This window comes from Triticum aestivum, chromosome 1D, assembly GCF_018294505.1.
Source record: "Triticum aestivum cultivar Chinese Spring chromosome 1D, IWGSC CS RefSeq v2.1, whole genome shotgun sequence".
NCBI lineage: Eukaryota > Viridiplantae > Streptophyta > Magnoliopsida > Poales > Poaceae > Triticum > Triticum aestivum.
The window spans coordinates 304,549,974-304,577,710 of NC_057796.1; the positions used below are offsets into that span (position 1 = coordinate 304,549,974).

At 43.9% G+C, this 27,737-nt stretch overlaps 1 protein-coding gene and 2 non-coding genes across 3 annotated transcripts; 2 read left to right on the top strand and 1 right to left on the bottom strand.

Annotated features, from left to right (window-relative positions):
- The first annotated feature begins 4,733 nt into the window (after positions 1 to 4,733).
- On the top strand, positions 4,734 to 4,812 carry LOC123183870 (small nucleolar RNA U61). Its single transcript, XR_006492859.1, has one exon. It is a non-coding gene; the product is annotated as a small nucleolar RNA U61 (small nucleolar RNA).
- Positions 4,813 to 4,887: 75 nt separating this feature from the next.
- On the top strand, positions 4,888 to 4,976 carry LOC123183897 (small nucleolar RNA snoR14). The gene has a single exon (XR_006492885.1). It is a non-coding gene; the product is annotated as a small nucleolar RNA snoR14 (small nucleolar RNA).
- A 547-nt stretch (positions 4,977 to 5,523) lies between these two features.
- Positions 5,524 to 9,937, bottom strand: LOC123181630 (probable methyltransferase PMT2). The gene is made up of 7 exons (XM_044593944.1): positions 9,649 to 9,937; positions 7,997 to 8,639; positions 7,498 to 7,708; positions 7,121 to 7,412; positions 6,352 to 6,717; positions 6,136 to 6,213; positions 5,524 to 6,039 (listed from the first exon to the last, which is right to left on the bottom strand). The coding sequence occupies exons 2-7, from the start codon at positions 8,633 to 8,635 to the stop codon at positions 5,811 to 5,813; spliced, it is 1,815 nt and encodes a 604-aa protein (XP_044449879.1). The 5' UTR covers positions 8,636 to 8,639; positions 9,649 to 9,937; the 3' UTR covers positions 5,524 to 5,810.
- Between the last annotated feature and the right edge of the window lie 17,800 nt (positions 9,938 to 27,737).

The window sequence follows — 27,737 nt, forward strand, 5'->3', positions numbered from 1 at the left end:
CTCTCCCTTCTCGTTGCTATGCATCACCATGATCCTGTGTGTGCGTAGGATTTTTTTTTGAAATTACTACATTCCCCAACAAATATGAAAGCCGAGTGGACATCTCGGCTGTGATTCTTTTTTGACCAATGGCAATTCCTTTTTGGCCTTATGCACTCTCAACTTCTTTTCTTCAGATTTGGCACTTTGAATCTCAATAATTGGTTTCTTTGTCTCATTGCCTTTAATAGCCGATGTCAACACTTTAATTGGCTCTTTTTCACTTGAGATCAAATCTGAAGTTGCACTCTTACGACCATCTCTTTTAACATGGTAAACTTGCTTGACCACCTCTTTCTTCTTCCTTGAGCTCTGGACCGATTCCTTATAATTGAAACGGTCTTTAACATGTGATTGTTCAAATGTTGATCTTCTCGGAGCTGCATAATATTGGTGAGATGGTCTAAAATAAGGTGGAGAATGTGCCCTTGTATCATACCTGTCCCATGATGGATATGATTCTATATGAGCATAGGGAGGCATCCACGGCATTGGTATTGGCGGACCAAAATAAGGATATGAATATGCTGCATTAAAATTCTCACTTTGCCAATATCGATCCTCATATTTGCGCCTTGGAGGTGATCTTGGATTCTTTGCATGATTTGGCCGATAAGCATTCTTCTCTTCACTCTTCTTTTGATATTTTTCCAATAGTTCAGCGAAGGTGATTTTTGATCTCTTACACTTGCGCTTATTTCGGCCTTTGTTTTCTTTTGGTTTGCTTTCGTCGATCATTGGATTTGCTTGCTGCCCCCCAATCCTTGGTGTCTCCATTGTAGCTTCGATGGAATTCTCGCCCTCAAGATTATGTTCATTATGCTCTTCAACAACTTGATTACTTGAAAGCTCGATCCCATCATCACCTGTAGTTTTTACCTTCTCTTTAAATGGATCGGCTTGAAGCAGCCGATGCAAAAACCTTTTGCCATCAGGACCAATTGGAATAGACCCGTCATCTGTTAGTGTCTCAACAAATTTTAATCGTCCTTTATCAATGGCCGATTTAACTATTTGACGGAACATGTTGCAATCCTCAAAATTATGCTTGGACGAATCATGCAAATTACAATACATTCGTCCCTGGACAAATGGCTCAACATGGTGATCAAGAATTCTAATATAATTATTTCTCAACAACAAATCAAATATTTGATCACACATGCTTGAATTGAAGGTAAAAATTTTATTCTCTAGTCGATCTTGTTGTGAGAACAGCTTTGGAGTTAAGCAAACGAATGGTTCAGATTTTGCATCACCCATTCGATTATGCATTGTGTTTTGCACTCTATCTCCGATGTCTTTGGATAAGAAACTATACTGGCATCAGTTTGCTCAGAAGATTTTAACCTTGGCTTTAAATTTCTGAAACAAAAATAGTTAGAACATACATGTCTCAATTGAGACCAAGTGTAAGCCAAGTAAGAAATAAGCAAAGCTACCCAATTAGATATGAGCTTTAGATAAAGCAATGGGGAAAGCCTTGGCTGCAATAATTTTTCGCTATCGGTCTTTCTGAATGGCACAATGGGTTGACCGATATGCTCAATAACAATTTTATTTCTAACAAGCAAATAGCCCTTCTTCATTGGTCTTTCAAAATTACTTATGAGGATTTTGCTAATAGATGCATCAACTATGAAGTTGCGACCAAATCTGGAAATAGGAAAATTACTTGCTAGGCATACCTCTTCAAATATGTTGGGAGAGCATGATGGTGGTGTGACTTGAACAATATCTTGATCCATCTTTGTATGGCTCTCCAACGCCTTATCATCATCTTTTTCTTTATTCCATGCATCATTACTTTGAAGATCTTTGTCAGCCAAACTTTGTTCAGCTACTTGCTCTTGTCCTTGAGGCTTTTCAATTTCTACGGCACGGAACTCGTAGGGCAGGAAGTAGGTTCCATTAACTTCAGAAAAATCAAGCACCGCTGCTTTCCTATGCTTGCCATGCCCTTTCTCAATAATGATTGCTTCTTTGGATTTGATGGACTCAGAATATATACTACTTGATTCGGCTTTTTCAATAACTGAATTTTCTTTGTTACCTGAATCAATACCTTTATCTTTTTGAATTTGCAAGGCTTCTCGCTCTTGTCTAATTTTAGCCCACATCTCAGCTTGGCGAGTTTTGAACCTTTTCATCTCAATTTCCATCCACTCCTCATGAGATTGCCCCCCAATACTTCGAGACTCTTTCGGCAATGAGGTGTCAAAACTTTGCAATTGTTTGGGTGGTACACTACATGGTACAACACTGGGCGACTACATCATTTGCACAACTCTAGCTTTTACTGCAGCAAAATCATGAGGCTTCCCACCTTCTATTAGTTCCTGTCGATGGAGTTGCACAAATCCCAAGAGAATGTAAGCTTGTTCTCAGCCACCCAGTCTGGATATGGTTGCCCCCCGATGCTTTTAGACTCTTTCAGCAATGAGATGTTGCCGAAATTCTGTAATTGTGTAGGGGGTACATGATATGCCACGGTAGTAGGTGAAGGCATTTGTGCTCCTGCAGAAGTTTCACTTATTCGGCCATGACCATGAAGGTGCGGAGCCGAATTATGGACATCAACAGTTGCGTATGGTGCCAAAAAATTAGTAGCATTAGGTGTAGCATATGATGTTTGAGGGTAATTGGCCAAATAACTAGTAGTAGCATGGCCAATTCCCCTATCCACCGGCACGTTTGGATTAACGTACTGCAAGTTATTTGCCGATGAATAAAAACTTGAAACACTTTGTTGCATACCATTGGAAGTTCCTACATAGGGTGTCTCAACTTGATTAACCGAACTAATCATGTTATTCATCGGCATATAAATTTGTGGGGTTGCCGATGCATGGCAGTTGGGATACATATGTTGCATGTTGCTAAAATTATATGAAGTAGAATCATGGAGATTTTGTTGCATCGGCCCTTGCACATAATTAGATGCATGATTGATAAAATTAGGGCTAGCCGATACATTATGCTCATTAGATGATCTAGCAACAACATACGCATTATTTGCATTTACATATGTGAATTGGGTATTCATATTACCTTCGTAGATTGCAAACCCTAGATGACGATCTCTTTGTAGCAAGAACGGGTTGGAGACCGTTCAAAGCTTTGTCCCCAGCTGAGTCTCCAAAAAGTGTGTTCGCACACGAACACGTCACCATGTACCCTTGACGCCGGGGGTGATGCATCATAGCTCACGTCGAAGGAGACCCGTCCGGAAGCGCGGTACGCAAGCAATCCGGCGGGTGCTTTTGAGGACCCGAAACCCCACACGCCCGGGAGGGACCCTGTCAGGGCGCGCGGAGGCTATGGGCTGCCCTAGGTCGACCTGACCGCCCCTAGGGCCTCGAGGTTCGCCGCCCTGTAACAAGAAGAACAGACGAAGAACGAGGAAGAAGAAGAACTAGGGTTAAGGAGAAAAGATAAAAGATAAAAAGTGGTAGATGATGTGATCGATTGTGTGTTGTTCAATCGGCCGTCACCCCTTATAGGTATATAAGAGGCGGCTGGACTTCCCGTGCAAAGAAAATGCTTGGATTCACGTCCAAAACCCTAGTCAAATTCGGATTGGTTTTGTCCGAACTTTTCAAAACTGTTCGGTTTAAACTGGCTGCACCTTGCGGGTAATTTTTGAGGTGGTAAACAACCTCGGATGAAAATGAGCCCAAAAGCAATCTTGATCGTTTCGACGAGACGAACAACTTTCATGTTGAACGTTTTTTGATCAGAGGTCATCTTGAGGGTCAAATCGCTCGCGCAAAACACCTGTTCCCTCGCGCTACCCATCAGACATGCGTCTGGTAGGGCGCGCCACATCTCGCCTCATGACAGGGCTGCACTCCGATTGCTCTAACTTTTACATATGGACTTGGATTTAGACGATTTTTATATCAAAATCGATCGTTTTGACGAGACGAAGACAATTCATGTAGATCATTTTTCCATACGAGGAAGTCTTGGGGACGTAATGAGCCGAATAGTGTTTTGAATACAAAATCTCAGTATTTCGAACACAACTTCGGTCTTCGAGATGAGATCGGATGGTGATGGCCCAAACTTCAAAGATATTCATATCGAGAATACGAAACTTTTTTATGTAGATCATTTCTCCATTTGAGGCCATATTAATTAAGTTTTGATCGTGCCAAAATCTGGTGTCAACACATGTTTTATTGAGAACTGAATAAGCTTACATCATTCAAATCTCATAAAAAATAAGGCTGGCAGGAAATCAAGGGCAGTCATCTCGGCAGTGCAGGCCGGCTAATTTTTTTTATTTTTTTTGAGATAATGCAGGCCGGCTAACTTTTGTTTTGAGATAATGCAGGCCGGCTAACTAGTCGGGCCTCTCGGAGAGGCCCATTGTTTCATTAATGCTGGGCATGGGCTCTCGGCTCATCGGAAGCCCAATAGCATACCAGTATCTTTAGGGTTTCCCATTCCCCCACCCCTTCCTTTATAAATCAAGGGCACAGGATTCTTTCCTACAGCAGCCGTCTTGAAACAAGAACGCATCTCTCCCTACTCCCTCCTGCTCCATTGGTATCTGATTTTTGATGCAACTTTTCCTTTCCGTAAGCTGTTCTTCGCTTCCTTTTGTTGCGAGTTTTTGAAACACAAATCGCTTGGTTCTTAACACGTTTCGTGAGTCTTTCCCCTGTTGGTTGTCGCCAATTGTTCGCCGGCAATGAGGAATGAAACCTGTGCCGGAGGCGGATGCGCCGATGTCGGTAACACAACCCTCTAAGAAGTTCTGAGCCCCCTTTCGATCCAGTTTTCCGTTGTTTTCTGTATGCTTGTTCCTTCCTAGTGTTGATATGTTGGATTGATTTCGATGCGAGGTGATGATGTTATGTATGATAGTCTGTCAATCCCCTGATGTCACAAAGTGAAGACACGCATACATCCCGACAGGCTCTGATCGCATCCAAGTCTCCAATCCGCGATTCTCTTCTTTTCTTTTAGCCAGCTCTGCAATTTCTTTTGGTTTTCAATATGCTTGTAGCTTCTTTCATCAATCCAATAAAATATGCTCTACATTCGTCGTATTAATCGATGAAACATAGTGCAGCTGCACTGAATGCAAAAAAACCAAATCAGGCGCTTGATTATGTAGCGTTTGGCCGACGCAAGATCTGCGCCATAGCCTTGTACGTGTTGTAAGCTGAAGGCCAAACCGTTGTTGCGAGGGAAGATCGTCTATCAATGAAAGAGCAGGGAGAACAACGAGAGTGCACCCTCCTCCACATTGTAAACATTGTCGAAAAACAAAATTTCCATGTCTTTGGATAAAGCTGTACATGGACTTTCACGGGACTGTCAAAATATTGTCGAAAACCAAACTGAACAGCTTGCACTCCAGTACATTAAGGATTACTGCCAATGCTCACCCCACAAGATATATGAAATGCAAACTAAGCACAATATTGGTTAACTGCCTATGAAGATATTAAATGCAAACTAAGCACAATATAAGAAAATTCATCAATTAATGTTTCCTTTATCGACATGCACATGCACATATGAATGTTTGTCAACTATACCATCTCAACAGAGATCTGTATCTATGAACAAGCTCTATTAATCGATGCACATGGATAAGAATCTATGAACTGTACTTTTTCGCTGCTCTTTAACATCAACCGGAAGTCCAAAATCATGATGCAGGGATAGAATCTATGAACTGTGTCCTTCTCTGCAGCCAACGCGGCACCCAACAGCAATCAGAAGTCCAAAATCTTGACGCAGGGTAAGAGAGTCTATGAACCGCTTCCTTCTTTGCTGCCAACCCAGTACGTTTTTACAGCAATCAGAAGTTTTTCAGGCACGAGAGGGCCATCTTCGTGATCAAGTAGCTTGGACTTCCATCGCATTCCCGTCACCGTCATCCTGACCTTGTTCAGCACCTCGACATTGTCCCGCAGTATGACAGTGCCCTCTGGACGCAAGATCCTATCCATCTCAAGAAGAATGTCTTCCAGGTCACACCTAACAAGTGCACCAAGTCCATATAAGAAGAGGTCATGGATTTCCTATGTAGTAGTATAATATAGCTCTATCACCAGGAGAGAAGAGATCACCTACTTGTTCTCATACAAACTGAAGACGCCGCTGGCATGTATCAGGTCATATGTCCTAGGGTACGTAGAGAAGGCTTCGCACCTGATAACAGCACAAAGTAATGGTAATTCAGGAATGGTTTCAACACATCAACACATTATTTGCCAAAATGCAAAGAAAAAAACATATTACTTGCCCATTGATACCACAACACAGGGGACTTCCAGAGTCCAGACTCACCAATCATGGTATATGCCAATAAGACCCCGCTCATAGATGATGCCAAGAGTGTTCCTCTCTGATATTGTAGGCACAACGTTCATGACCCAGGAGCCGGGAGAATCCAGCACTGCAGCAAAACTTCCAAGGCCTGCATTCATGTCCATGATATTCCTATACCTTGACTTCCCTATCAACTTGTTTACCCTCTTGTATGTATCAACATGCTTCTTCCACAACTTCTTATCCTCTTCATAGACTTCTTCTGTAACACCTGGGGTACCTTCTAGAATTCTGGGAGGGACTGCAAATAGTCTCTGTGGAAACTTCTGTAGCTGCTGTGCTCCCTCTGGGATAGGTGTTATACAGGTTTCCATTTTCTTATACCTATAGTATACAAAAAAGTGATTCAAAAACTGATATAATGAAAGGACATGAAACATAAAAGGCAGAGCTCCTGCCTCTGTTTAACTTAAATAAAAAAGGACAGAAAAAAATTATAACAATCTCAGACCTTGAAGTAAATACTCCCTCCGTTCCTAAATATTTGTCTTTCTAGACATTTCAAATGGCTACCACATACAGATGTATGTAGACACATTTTAGAGTGTAGATTCACTCATTTTGCTTCGTATGTAGTCACTTGTTGAAATATCTAGAAAGACAAATATTTAGGAACGGAGGGAGTAGATCATTATTTTTATTATGCCACCCAGTTGAGTACTCAAGTTGATGTGCATGTTGGTAGTTTACAGCATGTGTTTGTATATACTACAAACAGAGAACATACCAGATGTCATCTGCATCTTGAACGTTGCACATCTTGCTGGCACGACCATTCTTGTTATGGCATGCATTTGAATTTGCCTTTTTCTGCCAAATAACAGTATCTTCCTTCTCATATATTTTATTCCAGCAAAGCATTTCAGCAATGTTCTCAATTCTATTTTGTTCTTCCTCTGAATCTTGTTTGGATCTTTGCCATGTTTTGTAATATTTCTTCCAATTGATGGGAGGACCAGATAATATCCAATAACCCCCAGGCCTAAGAACCCGATCCACTTCCATCATGTACATTCCATCTGCAGGAAGCAAAAAACTAAAGCTCTTGAAAATAATCCAGTCAACAAGTATTTTCAATATTTATGCACGGTTGACACTACTCACCATTTGATTTCCAGGGGATTAAGCAGCGTGAGCAGTGGGCCATATCAAAAGATCTAGATGGGTATGGGAGCTTCATAGTCCCAAGCACTCCAATTACAGCAGGAACACCTCGCTCCAAAGCAAATTGAACCTGAGCTTCGTGTGAGTCTCGAGGTGCAAATGACATGGTCAATATATTTCTATCCATTAGGTAAGCACCCCAGCTTGCAACCTACACATGGTCAAAATGTTACTCCCAAGTCTTTCGGGCAAGAATGCACCGACACTACCATAAGTTAAAAACAAGACCTAATCATATATGTGAAAATACCACAAAGTTGGACCAAGAACCAAGATATGTACAAGAAACTAACATTAATGACTTGGTGCTATATGAAGTAGAGCGTAAGCTAAGCAATGATGCAACTAAGAAGAGAATTAAAGAGATTGTGAACAGCAGCTAACTGGTAACACATCTTCAAGGGAGCAAATGATTGAAATAAGGGTTTATTAGACATACCCCGCATCCAGTGTCAAGTGCAGTCCTAATGGTGCCATCAGCAAGTGGAATGACTGATGCAAGTTCATCAATGTAAGAGCTTGCTCCATTTGGAAACATTGTCCCGCCTCCTGGGAAATGGAACACATCTCCCTGGTGCTGGATCCAGTTCTGAATTGCTTTTTCAACTGTCAGACTCTTGTATGGAGCATTTGCATACGGAACATACTCACGGCTCTTGGGCCAAGCAAAAGGGGTGACATAGCCTTTTGGTGCTGGGATAAGACAGTGCAGCTTCTCATTTTCTGCAGGACAATGCCTCTCTCGATAGGTCATATTTTCTCTAGGAAAGGTCATTGCTCGGTTCTGGTCTTGGCAAGGAGTATAGTCCCTGTATCTAATATGGCATGGCTTAAACACTTTATTGTTCATGATCAACGGATTAACACCACCCATGCTATGATGGGTCTCGAAGTGCAAATTTGGCAAGATTGTACAGTCGGTTTCCTTTGTCACCCTCAATGCTATACTGTCACCCCTCCCTGTCCCACTTTTCTGCCAAGCGCCTAGTATATAGAAGAAGCAGCACAAACCCATCACAATTACTACTGACATGATACTCCGTGTCCTACGGTCTGGATTCATTCTCGAACCCCTCATGAACCTGAAATTATTGCAGGAAAATCATAAGGATACACTCTAAACGGATCACATATTTGCAATTTACTGCTCATAGATAGGACATCTACATCGAATCAGTGAGATGTAGATGTATCAAATTAAACCAGATAAAAAGTCATTCAAATCCTAATGGATGGCAATTGCATCAGATGATCACAATTGATAACAGCAACAACAATTGATAATTGTCTACTGACTTCAATTTCACATATCACAAATCTACTTCTAGGTATTAGGATCTGATCCAGATGAAACCAGGCAAGATTTACAAACCCTCATGCATAATTTAAACCACAGAGTTTATCATAGAACTATAATATATCTAATCCGCTCGATAGTCACACTAGCAGGAGCGCTGGCCTTCAATTTAACAGAATAGTGCGACCCAGTTTATTAAGGGGAAAACGAGCCGAAAACAAAAACCATATTAGCCTTTAGATGTCTATTTACAGAAGGTCTGTTCTAACTTCCAAGTCGTGCAGCAGTTTCAGCAGAACGGTCTAGTTTGTGCATATACCGACAGTAGGAGCTAGCGACAACATTCTAGAACGACGCTCTCACAGAAGCACTAGCCAATCGACCCAATGTTTCCTCCATAGCAATCATCAGAACTAAAATAGAAGTACGCAGCACCGATCGCAGATTCTGACGCAGTCAACCCTAATTCCAACGACAGCAACTGAACTCTCAACAAGTTCGACGACCGCAATAAGTTAGGGCTCTCCGGAATTCCGATCCCACCACGGCACGCACGCACGCACGCACGCAAAACCACAGCGCGAGGCGGAACAAAAGCAACACGCGACGAACAGAGAGGCTGGTCGGAATTCCACCAGGCCAGAGCCCAGCCGCGGGTCGAAACCGAAATCAACGGGGGACAGGACACCATCAGGAGCAAGCGAAGCGAGCCGAGGCAATCCGAGGCTTGGGGAACTAGCGCGCGCGGGGATCGAATCCAGAAGGGGGTTTACGAGTGGAGGAAGCAAGCGAACCTCGCTCTCCGTGTCGTCTCCGCGGGGGGGAGGGTGGTGGCTTCGAGCACGCCTGGGGAGGCGGCGGTGTCGAGGCGGGTCGCCGGCGGGGTGGAGGGCGGGCGGCGTCGCCGGCGGAGAGGGGACTGGTTGGTGGCGGGGTTGGGGTTGGGCGTACGCTGCCGTGGACCGCTGCTGCCGCTTTGACTCAGGCCGCTCGCGGGAGGCGGCCAAATCGGCTCATCGCTCCGAGGACAACGGAAAGGGTACAAAATGAGAGGGGACGACGCGGGAGTGGGAAAGAGCGGCAGGTCGCGCCTGGTGTGTCGTGTTGGTTTGGTTTGTTGGGGCCTTTTTGCTAGAGTCCTAAACCGGACGAAAGCTGTTTACTGTGGCCGAAGAATGTTATCGCCGTATGAATTACTATAAACAGTATAACTCAGCTACTTACGAGCCCCCACAGCGTTTTGACGCTCCCAGCCGTTGAATCACTGTCATCTACGCACAAGATTTGATCGGCCGTCCCAGTTGTAACGCTGACTGCTGAAAGGCACCGTTTTCTGGGCTGCTGCTCCGGAGAACGAGTTGCGCTAATTGTCCCGAATTGGGCCGTTTGGTAGAAGGCCCACGAGGTCTCTCTAACGGAGCATGTCTCCAATCAGCTAGCTACGAGCCCCCACAGCGTTTTGACACTCCCAGCCGTTGAATCACTGTCATCTACGCACAAGATTTGATCGGCCGTCCCAGTTGTAACGCTGACTGCTGAAAGGCACCGTTTTCTGGGCTGCTGCTCCGGAGAACGAGTTGCGCTAATTGTCCTGAATTGGGCCGTTTGGTAGAAGGCCCACGAGGTCTCTCTAACGGAGCATGTCTCCAATCAGCTAGCTACGAGCCCCCACAGCATTTTGACACTCCCAGCCATTGAATCACTGTCATGTACGCACAAGATTTGCTCGGCCGTCCCAGTTGTAACGCTGACTGCTGAAAGGCACCGTTTTCTGGGCTGCTGCTCCGGAGAACGAGTTGCGCTAATTGTCCCGAATTGGGCCGTTTGATAGAAGGCCCACGAGGTCTCTCTAACGGAGCATGTCTCCAAACCTATCCTTGAGCAGTTTCACAAAAGAAAAACGTATCCTCGAGCTGCTCGCCTCCTCCTCGCAGCTGCGCCGCCGCCGTCTTCCGCCCCGGCAGAGAACTTCTACCTCTTGTTTGCCTCGCGTCGATGCCATGTACTCACCCTCTACTCTTCCTCGGCAGGCCCCCACGGTGGGTCTCTTCTTTCCCATGTCGTGCCCAGCAGAGTTCTTCCATGGTGGCTGTAGGCCAGAGCATGCGCGAGGCGCGACCAGCGACCAAAGAGCGGCAAGGTAACAATCGAGATGGACAGATGGTGGCATAATGGCTAGGCTACGAAGCCGCGTGAACGCAGCTACTCATTCGTCCTCACGACGCAAACAGTCGGAAGGCCAGGTGAGCTCCTCCTTTTGGTGATTTTATTTCTCCACTCCCACTCTGTGGTTATGGTCGAGTTGTTTGGTGCAGGTTTCCCCCAGATTTGAAGTGTTTTATTTTTATTTTTGTACTCTTTGAATTATAGGAAGTTCTGACCTGGAATTTCCAGTTCACGGCTTCCTTCTCATGGGGGACATTTTCTTTCAATAAGTCAAATTTCAGCAATGATGCCCTGAAGTATTTAACCAAACAATTGATGTAGCAATGTCATTCATGTTGCGGAAGGAGACAAATATCCTTCTTATGAGCTGTACCTTCGTTTTTCTCTTCTGATAGATGTCCGTAAAGATAGATTATACCTGAATCTCTGAGTCCACTGGCCAAGCAAGGCAGTTTGAGCAACATGAATCTTTGTAGGCGTTGTTTCATGTTACCCAAGCGATTTGTTAGCATGCAAATCAGATACTTAGCTATATCCTAATCATAGCTACTTAGCAGCATGTCTTTTACATGCATATCAACTGAAGAAGATGCACACAAGGAAGTTCAGGTAACTAGCATACAAGAGCATCCTGAAAACTAATTTGTGGTGGCACTTGTTACAGAGGTGTTAGACAGTAATTTTTGTCGGATCATTCTTTCTAGACTTGTTCATGGCAATATACAATTATTACCTTTTAAATTCTTTTTAAAGTAAAAAATTGTATTGGAAGCTTGGAATGGTTAGAAGATAGCTAATTCCATTTTATTCACCAAAAAAGCTAATTCCATTGAGATATTCCGCCGAAGAGCTCTTGGAGAGTTCAATTATGTGCAAGAGCAAGCAAGGCAGTTTGAGCAACATGAATCTTTTTTAATTAGCAACATGAATTTATGTGATTAGTCCGATCAATTCTAATTAATGGCTGAGAATTATGCCCTAACATCTATACAGAAACATTGTAATTTGAATCATTTAAAATTATCAAATGTTTCTTTAATTTCTATATTTTTCTTAAGGAATAACGGGCGCGGCAACGCGCGCCTTCATGGTCTAGTACAAACACAAAACAGAGCGCGCACCACACATTTCATGCGGCATTTCTAAGTTTTCGAAAAATAGAAAAAACATGGACACGGATTACCGTATATCTTGTTCACATGTATTTGTAAATCGCACAAAAAAGCAAAGATGTGTGGATAGCATATGAAACCATCTACTTGTGATTTTTTTGCAGGTCACATATAGTTGTATTGTTTAATGAAATTTTACATGGGCACAAGATACGACAACTACTATATATGATTTTTTTAGTTCATTTTTAACTTAGAAAAAACTGCAATAATGAGTGGGTGCCCCACTGATAGGTATGGCAATGGGTACCCATTACCCACGTACCCTGCGGGTAAAAACCCTATTAGGGTAAGGGTATGAGACAAAACGTTATCCATGGGTATATAAATAGGTAAATCTCAAACCCATCAGGTAGAGCGGGTACGGGTATGGGATCACATAACCCATACCCGCGTACCCATGTACCCTTATAAAATCTAACAAACATGGACAAATTACCTCTAACTTTCTCGTGAGTTTGTCAACTTAAAATGTATGAATATATCCTACTATTTATGACCATGTGTTGATGTTTTGTTTACAAGAAAATGTTTGATTTTTATGAAATGTGTTGCTTTTTAGGATGTGTTGTTGTTTATGAATTATGATTATATGTTGTTTATAATTAAGTGATGCTTAAATTAATGTTATTTAAACGTGGGAATTTTTATTCGTGGTACCCATTTACCCTGTCGGGTGACGGGTATGGGAAAAAATTGTACCCACTAGCGGGTATGGGTATGGGTGACGGGTAAGCTCAAATAGGACGGGTAAGGGTATGGGGTGGCTCCACCTGTACCAAAACCTTGCGGGTGCCATCCACACCCACTGACCGTGAAATATACGCATACTTTGTTTTATATTTCCAAGAACCTGGCGAAACTTCACTCTTAACTCCCGTCTCAAATGTCAGAAGCAAGGTCTCTAGTGTCTTTTGCCGAGCTGTCCTCACACTGGAATACAATGGATGGGGTCATGTCACTCCATGAAATTTTGCATGAATCAAATGAGACATCAAGGTGTGCTTTTGAATTTGGACTTTGAAAAGAGTTATGACAAAGTTAACTCGGATTTTCTTTTCCATTGTTGTGTGTGTGTGTGAGAGAGAGAGAGGGGGGGGGGATGGGCTGGTTTGATGCTGTTGTGAAAGGAGGGGCACTTCATTTTAAAGCTAATGATTTTGTGAGGAGAAATGTTGCCAGGTTCAAAGGTGTAAAAAAGTATGAGCCTCTCTTACTTTTTCTGTGCGACATTGCAGCTAACTGCTTGCAGAGAATGGTGCGGCTTGCTCGGAAGTGTGTGTGTGTGTGTGTGTGAGAGAGAGAGAGAGAGAGGCTGTGGTGAAGAAGGGCACTCGTTTTAAAGTTAATGATTTTGTGGGGAGAAATATTGCCAGGTTCGAAAGTGTGAGATAGTATGAGCCTCTCTCCATTTTTCTATTCAACATTGCAGCTAGAGAATGGTGTGGCTTGCTCGGAATAGTGGGCGAATATAGGCTTGAATCCTCATTTGATTCATAAAGGGGTAGCCATCCTGCAATACGCTGATGACACTATATTGTTTATACAATATGATATTGCTAGTGCAAGAAATTTGAAATTGTTGTTATACCACATCTTTGAGCAAATATCTGGTTTGAAAATTTACTTCCAAAAAAGTGAGGCTCTCATGAGAAGGAGCAGATGTGTGCTTATCTTTCCAATTGTCAACCGGGGTCATGACTTATCAGATACTTAGGCGTGTCCATGTGTGGTACCAAATTACATGAGGCTGACTAGGTTCATGTTGAAGAAAAATATATTACAAAACTCGAAGGTTGGGAGGTTCGAACTCTATCCCTTGGTGGTAGAGTAACAAGAATCAAAGCTTGTTTGACCAACGTCCCTATCTACCATTCATTCCATGTATAGATTTCCTAAAATAATGTTGGGGGGGGGGGTACTTTTTCGAGTAAAATTGTAACTAATAAGTATCACATGGTTAGATGGCCTGTTATATGTGTGTCAAAGAAAAAAAGGTGGGCTAGGTATTCATAATCTAGAGAGCTTTACTGCCAGTTTACTGAACAAGTGGTGTGGAATTTGGAGAATATAGAGGGGATGTGGCAAGATATAGGTGGGATAGGTATTCAAAATCTGGAGAGGTTTTAGCTAAAAAATTGAGAGAGAAGTTGAAGACGGTGAACTTTTTCCAGATTGATGATTCTCTTATGTGAAAGTTGACTAAGTGTGGAAAGTTTGCTGTAAAATTTCTATATGCTGACTTCTGATGTGGGTCCTAATATATCCTTAAAGCATCTATGAAACGCTAAAGTCCCTTTAAAAATTAAGATTCGGCTATGGCTCATTTTGCATAATGCCATCGCAACACAAAAATTAATACAGAAAAGAGGAATTGGACTGGTGACTCTACATGTCTCTTCCGTCCCAAATCTGACGTTAACCATCTCTTTTTTGGTTGTTCAACAACAAAATGCATAAGCTCACGAAGGTCTCAAACTGACGTAGGTAAGCCTGCCACATGAAAATTCCAGCATAGAAGACTTATTCACTACTGCAGGATGGTCCAAACGCGACACTACGATCAGAGACCCTTCGACGAAACTGTGTGCGATGCCATAATCGCAAACGGTGGTGTAAACAACCGTCAAAAAAGGTGCAAAACGTTTGCGATGACAGATGCATCAAACACGGTTCAGAATTTAGTTGCGTGTGCGATGCAGGGCATACGGTTCAGCTCAATTAACTGTTTGGGATGAGGAGGAACAAAAGAAACGGGCAGCTAGATGAAGGCGTGTGCGATATACAGCATACGGTTCACTGGGATGAACTATGTGTGATTAGGCAACACAATGGAAACGGTTCAACTGAACAAGATGTGTGTGATACGCGACAAACATGTCCGTAATGAGAAATGTGTGTGAAGACCAATAATAACACAGCCGATTGCTGCTAATAAGCCGTGTGAATTGCTCTGTCTATAGTAGAATAACATGTGTGTGTGTGTGTATAACTGAAATAAACATCCAATTACATAAGTAATACAGATCATTCGCACATACCACAATAAACAATTGCATGCATTCTAAAATAGGAGAAACGATCATCTAGTCATCTACTTCTTGTGACGCTCCCGCCACTGCTATGTGGCTCGATCCCTCGTCTGGGTCAGGAAGAAGACAGTCCTCATGTCAACGATCCGCCTGTACATCTCGTAGCTTGTGTACGCGTCCATGGCCGCGTACTTGACATGTTGTTCATCCAGTCTCTCATGCCACACACTGTGCCAGGTGTTCTTGTCCTTATTGCTCTCTTCCTTCATCTTCGCGTAGTAGGGGTCGATGATGGCTGAGGCGAGGTCAACCAGGGAGTTCAGTTTGTTTTTGTCGCTGCCCCAGACCTTGTAGTGGTGCTGGATGTTGACAAGATTCGGGCATTTCAGCCACGTTGCGCGCTACACCGAGTTCATGCGGGAGGAGGAGGAGCGCCTCGTCGAGCACGCAAAGAGCCTTACCGCCGCCGTGGCCGCGGCACACGCCGCCTCAGAGGCGAGGAATCAGGAGATCTACAAGGAGAACCACCGCTTCGAGAGGGGTCGTCTGGAGCGGCGAGGGCGTTCGAGGTGAGCGTCGCTGAAGCTGCAACAGCGGCAGGCACCATATTGCGGTTGCCCAGCTCGTCGGTAGGCTCCTCCTTCTCCGCCTCTTACCGAGTGCGCTCGGTAGAGGAGAGGCAGCCGGAAGTAGTACAAAACCCCTCTGCAGCAGTAGCAGTAGCAGTAGAAGCAGCAGTAGGAGTAGCAGTAGTAGTAGCAGCAGTATCAGTATCAGTAGGAGCAGCAGTAGCAGTAGCAGTAGCAGTAGCAGTAGGAGTAGCAGTAGCAGTAGCAGTAGCAGTAGCAGCAGCAGTAGCAGTAGCAGCAGCAGCATTAGTAGTAGTAGTAGTAGTAGTAGCAGCAGCAGTAGCAGTAGTAGTAGTAGTTTTGGATTTCAGACGAGTTTCATGAATTTCAGACGAGTTTTGGATTTACTAGAATTTAAAAACCAGGCATCTCAATGTTTTGCCGGCAATCAACGGTGCCCTGGTGTTTGAAATTCATTCCCATTTCTTGCATGGGACCTAATCATGCACCCAAGGACACAAATTTGATTTTTCAACCAATTTATATGCACTGGAGCATGTGCATGTAGTTCAAATTTGAATTGTGCACATAAATGCATTGAAAACTCAGTTAATGCATAAAAATGTCCAAACGAACCCCGAAAAATCACAAAAATTCACACAACACTTTTGTTGTTCTATGTTGACACGAGAAAAAATTTGAAAGCAATAAGAGGCAATGGATATCGTTTCGTCCCCAAAGGTGGGACGTTCCCTACCGAAAACCATGATGCTTGTTGTGAGAAGCCCCGGTTTGTTAGAAGCATATACCCAAACCTGCCCCAAATGGGACAAAATTTGTACCACGGCATGTTGATGCCGCTCCATGATAGCATGCCAAGTTTCATGAATTTCAAATGAGTTTTGGATTTACTAGAATTTAAAAACAGACATCTCAATGTTTTGCCGGCAATCGACGGTGCCCTGGTGTTTGAAATTCATTCCCATTTCTTGCATGGGACCTAAGCATGCACCCAAGGACACAGATTTTATTTTTCAACCAATTTGTATGCACTGGAGCATGTGCATGTAGTTCAAATTTGAATTGTGCACATAAATGCATTGAAAACTCAGTTAATGCATAAAAATGTCCAAACGAACCCCGAAATATCACAAAAACTCACGCAACACTCCTGTTGTTCTATGTTGACACGAGAACAAATTTGAAAGCAATAAGAGGCAATGGATATCGTTTCGTCCCCAAAGGTGGGACGTTCCCTACCGAAAACCATCATGCTTGTTGTGAGAAACTCTGGTTTGTGAGAAGCATATACCCAAACCTGCCACAAATGGGACAAAAAATTTACCACGGCATGTTGATGCCGCTCCATGATAGCATGCCAAGTTTCATGAATTTCAGACGAGTTTTGGATTTACTAGAATTTAAAAACCAGGCATCTCAATGTTTTGCCGGCAATCAACGGTGCCCTGGTGTTTGAAATTCATTCCCATTTCTTGCATGGGACCTAAGCATGCACCCAAGGACACATATTTGATTTTTCAACCAATTTATATGCACTGGAGCATGCGCATGTAGTTTAATTTTGAATTGTGCACCTGAAATGGCTAGAAAACCAATTTAATGTATAAAATGTTCAAACAAACCCTGAATAATTCCAATTCTTTTACGACACACATATAGTTGCATGTTCACTCTAGATAAAAGGTCTAGCAATTCAAACACCGTCCATTGCCGCTGTGACCCCATTATGTAATTCAAATCAAGATGAAAAATCAAGTAGATCGCACACAGTTTATTATCAGCAATCGTGTGAGATGCAACACAAAATATCCTGGAGCACCGTCGGTGTATAGTACGCCTATGGCTTACGCGAGAAGGTGCGTCGGCTACAGTCTACAGCCGGCGTCTCAAGCACACTAGCTTGCTCCCCAAATATCATTTCACTGTTCAATCGTCGCCGGTGAAAGATGGGCACGTGGACCCGCGTCGTGAGGGCAACTTCGGTGGCCCACTCCGGCGAGAGCGTGGCCGTAGCCGCCATGCGCGTGCTAACAAGGTGCATGAGCGCGGCCGCAATCTGCGACCAGGCGGCAAAGGCAGCCCAAACGGCCGCTGTTGCTTCTCAGGTGGCGGTAGCAACATCTGCCTCGGGGATAGCAACTGGCGAGAGCGGCACATCAGCTGTCTGTTCTGTAGCGGCGGCCTTAGCCCTTATGGAGGCCACCCAGACCATGTCGAGGCCGCCCACGCCCAGCTCCTGGTGGTCACCGCACAAATCGAATGAAGCTTCTCCGACAACGGTCGACAACCCATGGCCGAAGAGCTGGCAATCGCCGAGAGCGTTCGAGCAGCCGCCCGTCCCTCCGCCGCATACCTTGCGACGATGGAGCCCGCCCAGATCGCGTCCGCCACAAGCCGAGCCCACCCATATCGCGTCCGCCTGCGCCCAGCTCGTGGCGGCCTTTTTCAAAGAGATGGCAGACGCAGATGGCGAGATGCTTGCCGAGTATGGTGCGATGGATGCCATGGAGCCACTTCCCCAGGAGACCGTCGGGCGCGAGCTGGACATGGAGCCTGATACGTCTCCAACGTATCTATAATTTTTGATTGTTCCATGCTATATTATATTCTGTTTTGGACATTAATGGGCTTTATTATACACTTTTATATTATTTTTGGGACTAACCAATTAACCGGAGGCCCAGCCCAGAATTGCTATTTTTTGCCTATTTCAGAGTTTCACAGAAAAAGAATATCAAACGGAGTCCAAACGGAATGAAACCTTCGGGAACGTGATTTTCGGAACAAACGTGATCCAGAGGACTTGGACCCTATGTCAAGACATCAACCAGGAGGGCACGAGGTAGGGGAGCGCGCCTACCCCCCTGGGCGCGCCCTCCGCCCTCATGGGCCCCACGTTGCTCCACCGACGTACTTCTTCCTCCTATATATACCTACGTACCCCCAAACTACCAGATACAGAGCCAAAAACCTAATTCCACCACCGCAACCTTCTATACCCGTGAGATCCCATCTTGGGGCCTTTTCCGGAGCTCCGCCGGAGGGGGCATCTATGACGCCCCCAAAACCTAATTCCACCACCGCAACCTTCATTTCCTTTTTTATTTTTGTTTTAGGGGTGTGGGGCCCCTGCGTCAGTGGCCCAGGGGCATCGGGTGTTGGAAATATGCCCTAGAGGCAATAATAAATTGGTTATTATTATATTTCCTTGTTCATGATAATCGTTTATTATCCATGCTAGAATTGTATTGATAGGAAACTCAGATATATGTGTGGATACATAGACAACACCATGTCCCTAGTAAGCCTCTAGTTGACTAGCTCGTTGATCAATAGATGGTTACGGTTTCCTGACCATGGACATTGGATGTCGTTGATAATGGGATCACATCATTAGGAGAATGATGTGATGGACAAGACCCAATCCTAAGCCTAGCACAAGATCGTGTAGTTCGTTTGCTAAGAGCTTTTCTAATGTCAAGTATCATTTCCTTAGACCATGAGATTGTGCAACTCCCGGATACCGTAGGAATGCTTTGGGTGCCAAACGTCACAACGTAACTGGGTGGCTATAAAGGTGCACTACAGGTATCTCCGAAAGTGTCTGTTGGGTTGGCACGAATCGAGACTGGGATTTGTCACTCCGTGTAAACGGAGAGGTATCTCTGGGCCCACTCGGTAGGACATCATCATAATGTGCACAATGTGACCAAGGAGTTGATCACGGGATGATGTGTTACGGAACGAGTAAAGAGACTTGCCGGTAACGAGATTGAACAAGGTATCGGGATACCGACGATCGAATCTCGGGCAAGTAACATACCGGTTGACAAAGGGAATTGTATACGGGATTGATTGAATCCTCGACATCATGGTTCATCCGATGAGATCATCGAGGAGCATGTGGGAGCCAACATGGGTATCCATATCCCGCTGTTGGTTATTGACCGGAGAGTCGTCTCGGTCATGTCTGCGTGTCTCCCGAACCCGTAGGGTCTACACACTTAAGGTTCGGTGACGCTAGGGTTGTAGAGATATTAGTATGCGGTAACCCGAAAGTTGTTCGGAGTCCCGGATGAGATCCCAGACGTCACGAGGAGTTCCGGAATGGTCCGGAGGTAAAGATTTATATATGGGAAGTCTTGTTTTGGTCACCGGAAAAGTTTCGCGCATTATCGGTATTGTACCGGGAGTGCCGAAAGGGGTCCGGGGGTCCACCAAGGGGTTCACCTGCCCCCCCGGGGGGGGGGCACATGGGCTGTGGGGTGTGCGCCTTGGCCTATATGGGCCAAGGGAACCAGCCCCAAGAGGCCCATGCGCCAAGAGATAAGATAAAGGGAGAGTCCTAAAGGGGGAAGGCACCTCCTAGGTGCCCTGGGGAGGATGGACTCCTCCCTGGCCGCACCCTTCCTTGGAGGAAGGGCCAAGGCTGCGCCCCCTTTCCCTTGGCCCTATATATAGTGGGGGGAAGGGAGGGCAGCAAAACCTAAGCCCTGGCGCCTCCCTCTCCCTCCCGTGACACATCTCCCTCCTCCCGCAGCGCTTGGCGAAGCCCTGTTGGAATCCCGCTACTTCCACCACCACGCCGTCGTGCTGCTGGATCTCCATCAACCTCTCCTCCCCCTTGCTGGATCAAGAAGGAGGAGACGTCGCTGCTCCGTACGTGTGTTGAACGCGGAGGTGCCGTCCGTTCGGCGCTAGGATCATCGGTGATTTGGATCACGACGAGTACGACTCCATCAACCCCGTTCTCTTGAACGCTTCCACTCGCGATCTACAAGGGTATGTAGATGCACTCCTTCCCTCTCGTTGCTAGTAAACTCCATAGATTGATCTTGGTGATGCGTAGAAAATTTTGAATTTCTGCTACGTTCCCCAACATCGGGCCCCACCCGGCAGTGGCCCAGGAGGCCGACCGGGGCGGGCGCGTGGTAACGGGCATGGGCACCCGTCGGGGCTGACCCTAGCGCGGCGGGCAGAGCCCCGGGGCGCCGGATCGGGGCGCTGACCGGCCGGGGCCGCGGTTGGCGGCGACGGCGGGCGTGCGGTGTTGTCGGTGCGCGGGGCACGACGAGCATTAGCACTAGCGGGCAAGAGCGGCAGCGGCGAAACGGCGCAGGCGTGCCGGGACGAGCAGGACGCAGGCGTGGCGCGGTGAGCGCGTCCATGGGCGCGACGACGGTGGCACGGAGCAGAGCGGCCAGGGCGCGGCCGGAGCGCGAGGAACCGCGAGCAGGGGAGAGAAGGGGGAGGCCACGACCTCACCTTCCGATGGAGGGGGATGCCAGTGGGCGCGAGGAGGAGGTGGATGACGGCGAGCGATGGGCAGGGCGGCGCTGGCGATGCGTCATGGTGACGGCGAGCGTCGACAGCGCGTCATCGGGGCTCGGGGCACCGCGGGGTCGAGCCCCCGATCCAGTACGGGTCGAGGGGGGGGGGCGCCGTGCGGGAGGAGACGGGAGGCGAGCGCCAACGAGGGGCGACGGCGTCGAGGACGCCCAGATCCAGGGGGCGCGAGGGAGAGAGAAGTGGGGGGGGGAGCGAGTGGGGAGTAGTTGGGCTAGGGTTTCTGTCGGGGTAAGGGGATAAGGGAGCGCCGGCTGGGCCGGTTCGGTGGGCCGTGGCCCAGGAGCAGCAGGGGGCCTCTCTCACTTTTCTTCCTTTTTTAAAGACTTTTCTGTTTTCTTATTTTTATTATTTTATTTCTTTACCGTTTCCATCTAAACTTCCTTTTATTTTAGTTTTATAAGATGCCAAATGAGCACCTAAATTAGTATTACTAATTAGTCCACTGCCACAATTATTTTGGCACATTATTAAATTAGTTATATTATTATAACTTTATAAAAGGCATTAATTTAATTGTTTTTGCTGCTGTTTTAATTACTTTAGAGCCCTAAAACATTTTATCAAAGTTTGGTCTCTCCACCAATATATCCTATGAATTATTTTCCACAATAAGAACATTTTAGTTTTTTATGTTTGAAAACATTTACTGTTTGCCTATATTTTAAATTTGAATTTGAATCGTTTTGAACTAACGCGAGTTTATCGACAGTAACCGTGGTGACATGGCATCTTTAACAGAGGTTTACTGTAGCCTAATTATCCAGGCGTTACAGCATCGATCATGGAGGGCTTCTACATCAACACCATAGCCTCTCCGATGATGTGTGAATAGTTTACCTGAGACCTTCGGGTCCATAGTTATTAGCTAGATGGCTTCTTCTCTCTTTTTGGATCTCAATACAATGTTCTCCCCTTCTCTTGTGGAGATCTATTCGATGTAATCTTCTTTTGCGGTGTGTTTGTTGAGACCGATGAATTGTGGGTTTATGATCAAGTTTATCTATGAACAATATTTGAATCTTCTCTGAATTCTTTTATGTATGATTGGTTATCTTTGCAAGTCTCTTCGAATTATCAGTTTGGTTTGGCCTATTAGATTGATCTGTCCTGCAATGGGAGAAGTGCTTAGCTTTGGGTTCAATCTTGCGGTGTCCTTTCCCAGTGACAGTAGGGGCAGCAAGACACGTATTGTATTGTTGCCATCGAGGATAACAAGATGGGGCTTATATCATATTGCATGAGTTTATCCCTCTACATCATGTCATCTTGCTTAAAGCGTTACTCTGTTCTTATGAACTTAATATTCTAGTGCATGCTGGATAGCGGTCGATGTGTGGAGTAATAGTAGTAGATGTAGGCAGGAGTCGGTCTACTTGTCTCGGACGTGATGCCTATATACATGATCATACCTAGATATTCTCATAACTATGCTCAATTCTTTCAATTGCTCCACAGTAATTTGTTCACCCACCATAATAATTATGCTCATGAGAGAAGCCACTAGTGAAACCTATGGCCCCCGGGTCTATTTTCCATCATATTAATCTCTCGTCAACAAGTTATTTCTAGCGTCGTTTTTATTTTGCTTACTTTACTTTGCATCTTTATCATAAAAATACCAAAAATATTATCTTATCATATCTATCAGATCTCACTCTCGTAAGTGACCGTGAAGGGATTGACAACCCCTTTATTGTGTTGGTTGCGAGGATTTATTTGTTTGTGTAGGTACGAGGGACTTGTGTGTGGCCTCCTACTGGATTGATACCTTGGTTCTCAAAAACTGAGGGAAATACTTACGCTACTTTGCTGAATCACCCTTTCCTCTTCAAGGGAAAACCAACGCAGTGCTCAAGAGGTAGCAAGAAGGATTTCTGGCGCTGTTGCCGGGGAGTCTACGCAAAAGTCAACATACCAAGTACCCGTCACAAACCCTTATCTCCCGCATTACATTATTTGCCATTTGCCTCTCATTTTCCTCTCCCCCACTTCACCTTTGCGTTTTCTTCGCCCTTCTTCCGTTCGATCTTTTGTTTGCTTGTGTTACCATGTACATTCTTTTTGCTTGCATCTTCGCTTGCTAAAAGTTTATGGATCCTCATCCACTTGATAATCTCTTTAAGAGATCCAATTATGATGAACCTATTGCTAGTGAGTTGAGTACACTAGATTATCTTTATGAGGTTTTTCTTGAAATTCGTGAATCTGAAAATTGTGATGAAGAAATTTATGAAGATATTCACGATAGCTCCTTGAAGGAAAAGCATGATTGCAATAATTTTACTATAAATTCTCTTGATGTCAATTGTGCTAATAATATGCAAAACCCTAATAATATGTCCACTACTTGTTGCAATGATCATGATTGGGGAGATTCTTCTTATGATCTTGAAAATTTATTTAAGCCCCATGATGAATATGAGATTGATAATAGTGCTTGCAATAATACTGAAAGTGTGTTTGGAAGAGTGTCAATTTTAGATCCCACATATTTGGAGAATATTCAATCTTATGGTATTTTTGATAAAAGTGGGTTTGGAGAGGTCATGACTTTAGTTAATGTTAATCCCACTATTTTGGAAGAGTGTCAACTTTGCATACATGTGGATCGTGTTAAGAATATGTTTTGTGATATATATATTGTTGAATTTGCTTATGATCCTACATGTAATTATTATGAGAGAGGAAATATGGTTGTAGAAATTTTCATGATAATAAATTACCTCTCGTTATGTTGAGATTGCTATTGTTTCTTTCCGCTTCCTTGCATATGCTAGTTTTTGCTTGCTATGATAATTTGTTTGCTTATAAGGTGCCAATGCATAGGAAGTATGTTAGACTTAGATGTGTTTGTCACGTGTTTTATGATGCTCTCTTTGTGCTTCAATTCTTGTCTTTCTTGTGAGCATCATTGAAATCTCAATGCCTAGCTAGGGGCGTTAAACGATAGCGCTTGTTGGGAGGCAACCCAATTTTATTTTTAGTTTTTTGCTTTTTGCTTCTGTTTAGGAATAAATATTTGATCTAGCCTCTTGTTAGATGTGTTTTTATGTTTTAATTTGTGTTTGTGCCAAGTTTAACCTATAGGATCTTCTTGGATGATAGTTATTTGATCTTGCTGAAAATTCCAGAAACTTTCTGTTCACGAAAATAATTGTTAAAAATCACCAGAACGTGATAAAATATTGATTCCAATTGCTTCTGATCAATAAACAAATTTTCTAGGTCGTACTATTTTGGCTGGATTTTTGGAGTTCCAGAAGTTTGCGTTAGTTACAGATTACTACAGACTGTTCTGTCTTTGACAGATTCTGTTTTTCGTGTGTTGTTTGCTTATTTTGATGAACCTATGGCTAGTAAAATAGTTTATAAACCATAGTGAAGTTGGAATACAGTAGGTTTAACACCAATATAAATAAAGAATGAGTTAATTACAGTACCTTGAAGTGGTGTTTCGTTTTCTTTCGCTAACGGAGCTCACGAGATTTTCTGCTGAGTTTTGTGTTGTGAAGTTTTCAAGTTTTGGGTGAAAGATTTGATGGATTATAGAACAAGGAGTGGCAAGAGCCTAAGCTTGGGGATGCCCATGGCACCCCAAGATAATCTAAGGACACCAAAAATCCAAAGCTTGGGGATTCCCCGGAAGGCATCCCCTCTTTTGTCTACTTCCATCGGTAACTTTACTTGGAGCTATATTTTTATTCACCACATGATATGTGTTTTGCTTGGAGAGTCTTGTATTATTTGAGTCTTTATTTGTTAGTTTACCACAATCATCCTTGCTGTACACACCTTTTGAGAGAGACACACTTGGTTCGGAAATTGTTAGAATACTCTATGTGCTTCACTTATATCTTTTGAGTTATATAGTTTTTGCTCTAGTGCTTCACTTATATCTTTTAGAGCACGGCGGTGGATTTGTTCTATAGAAACTATTGTTCTCTCATGCTTCACTTAGATTATTTTGAGAGTCCTACAAAACAGCATGGTAGTTTGCTTTAACAATGATAGGCATTCAAGTTTAGTAATTTTTTTTCTTATGAGTGTGTTGAATACTATGAGAAGTTTGATGCTTGATAATTGTTTTGAGATATGGAGATGGTGATATTAGAGTCATGCTAGTTGAGTAGTTTTGAATTTGAGAAATACTTGTGTTAAAGTTTGTGATTCCCGTAGCATGCACGTATGGTGAACCGTTATGTGATGAAGTCGGAGCATGATTTATTTATTGATTGTCTTCCTTATGAGTGGCGGTCGGGGACGAGCGATGGTCTTTTCCTACCAATCTATCCCCCTAGGAGCATGCGCGTAATACTTTGCTTTGATAACTTGTAGATTTTTGCAATAAGTATATGAGCTCTTTATGACTAATGTTGAGTCCATGGATTATACACACTTTTCTTCCTTCCACCTTGCTAGCCTCTCCAATATCGCGCACTTTTTGCCGGTATCATACACCCACCATATACCTTCCTCAAAACAGCCACTATACCTACCTATCATGGCATTTCCACATTCCGAGATATATTGCCATGCAACTTACCACTGTTTCGTTTACTATGACATGCTCCATCATTGTCATATTGCCTTGCATGATCATGTAGTTGACATTGTATTTGTGGCAAAACCACCGTTCATAATTCTTTCATACATATCACTCTTGATTCATTGCATATCTCGGTATACCGCCAGAGGCATTCACATAGAGTCATATTTTGTTCTAAGTATTGAGTTGTAATTGTTGAGTTGTAAGTAAATAAAAGTGTGATGATCATAATTTTTAGAGCATTGTCCCAAGTGAGGAAAGGATGATGGACCCTATGATTCCCCCACAAGTCGGGATGAGACTCCGGACGAAAAAAAGGCCATAGAAAAAGAAGAAGAAAAGGCCCAAATAAAAAAAAGAGAAAAAGAGAGAAGGGACAATGTTACTATCCTTTTACCACACTTGTGCTTCAAAGTAGCACCATGATCTTCATGATAGAGAGTCTCTTATGATATCACTTTCATATACTAGTGGGAAACTTTTCATTATAGAACTTGGCTTGTATATTCCAATCATGGGCTTCCTCAAAATGCCCTAGGTCTTCGTGAGCAAGCGAGTTGGATGCACACCCACTTAGTTTCTTTTGTTGAGCTTTCATAGACTTATAGCTCTAGTGCATCCGTTGCATGGCAATCCTTACTCATTCACATTGATATCTATTAATGGGCATCTCCATAGCTCATTGATACGCCTAGTTGATGTGAGACTATCTTCTCCCTTTTTTGTCTTCTCCACAACCACCATTCTATTCCACATATAGTGCTATGTCCATGGCTCACGCTCATGTATTGCGTGAAAGTTGAAAAAGTTTGAGAACATCAAAAGTATGAAACAATTGCTTGGCTTGTCATCGGGGTTGTGCATGATTTAAATACTTTGTGTGGAGATAGAGCATAGCCAGACTATATGATTTTGTAGGGATAACTTTCTTTGGCCATGTTATTTTGAGAAGACATAATTGCTTAGTTAGTATGCTTGAAGTATTATTATTTTTATGACAATATTAAACTCTTGTCTTGAATCTTTCGGGTCTGAATATTCATACCACAATTAAGAGAATTACATTGAAATTATGCCAAGTAGCATTCCACATCAAAAATTCTGTTTTTATCATTTACCTACTCGAGGACGAGCAGCAATTAAGCTTGGGATGCTTGATACGTCTCCAACGTGTCTATAATTTTTTATTGTTCCATGCTATATTATATTCTGTTTTGGACATTAATGGGCTTTATTATACACTTTTATATTATTTTTGGGACGAACCTATTAACCAGAGGACCAGCCCAGAATTGCTGTTTTTTTGCCTATTTCAGAGTTTCGCAGAAAAAGAATATCAAACGGAGTCCAAACGGAATGAAACCTTCGGGAACGTGATTTTCGGAACGAACGTGATCCAGAGGACTTGGACCCTACGTCAAGACATCAACCAGGAGGGCACGAGGTAGGGGGGCGTGCCTACCCCCTGGGCGCGCCCTCCACCCTCGTGGGCCCCACGTTGCTCCACCGACGTACTTCTTCCTCCTATATATACCTACGTACCCCCAAACTACCAGATACGGAGCCAAAAACCTAATTCCACTGCCGCAACCTTCTGTACCCGTGAGATCCCATCTTGGGGCCTTTTCCGGAGCTCCGCCGGAGGGGGCATCGATCACGGAGGGCTTCTACATCAACACCATAGCCTCTCCGATGATGTGTGAGTAGTTTACCTCAGACCTTCGGGTCCATAGTTATTAGCTAGATGGCTTCTTCTCTCTTTTTGGATCTCAATACAATGTTCTCCCCTTCTCTTGTGGAGATCTATTCGATGTAATCTTCTTTTGCGGTGTGTTTGTTGAGACCGATGAATTGTGGGTTTATGATCAAGTTTATCTATGAACAATATTTGAATCTTCTCTGAATTATTTTATGTATGATTGGTTATCTTTGCAAGTCTCTTCGAATTATCAGTTTGGTTTGGCCTACTAGATTGATCTTTCTTGCAATGGCACGTATTGTATTGTTGCCATCGAGGATAACAAGATG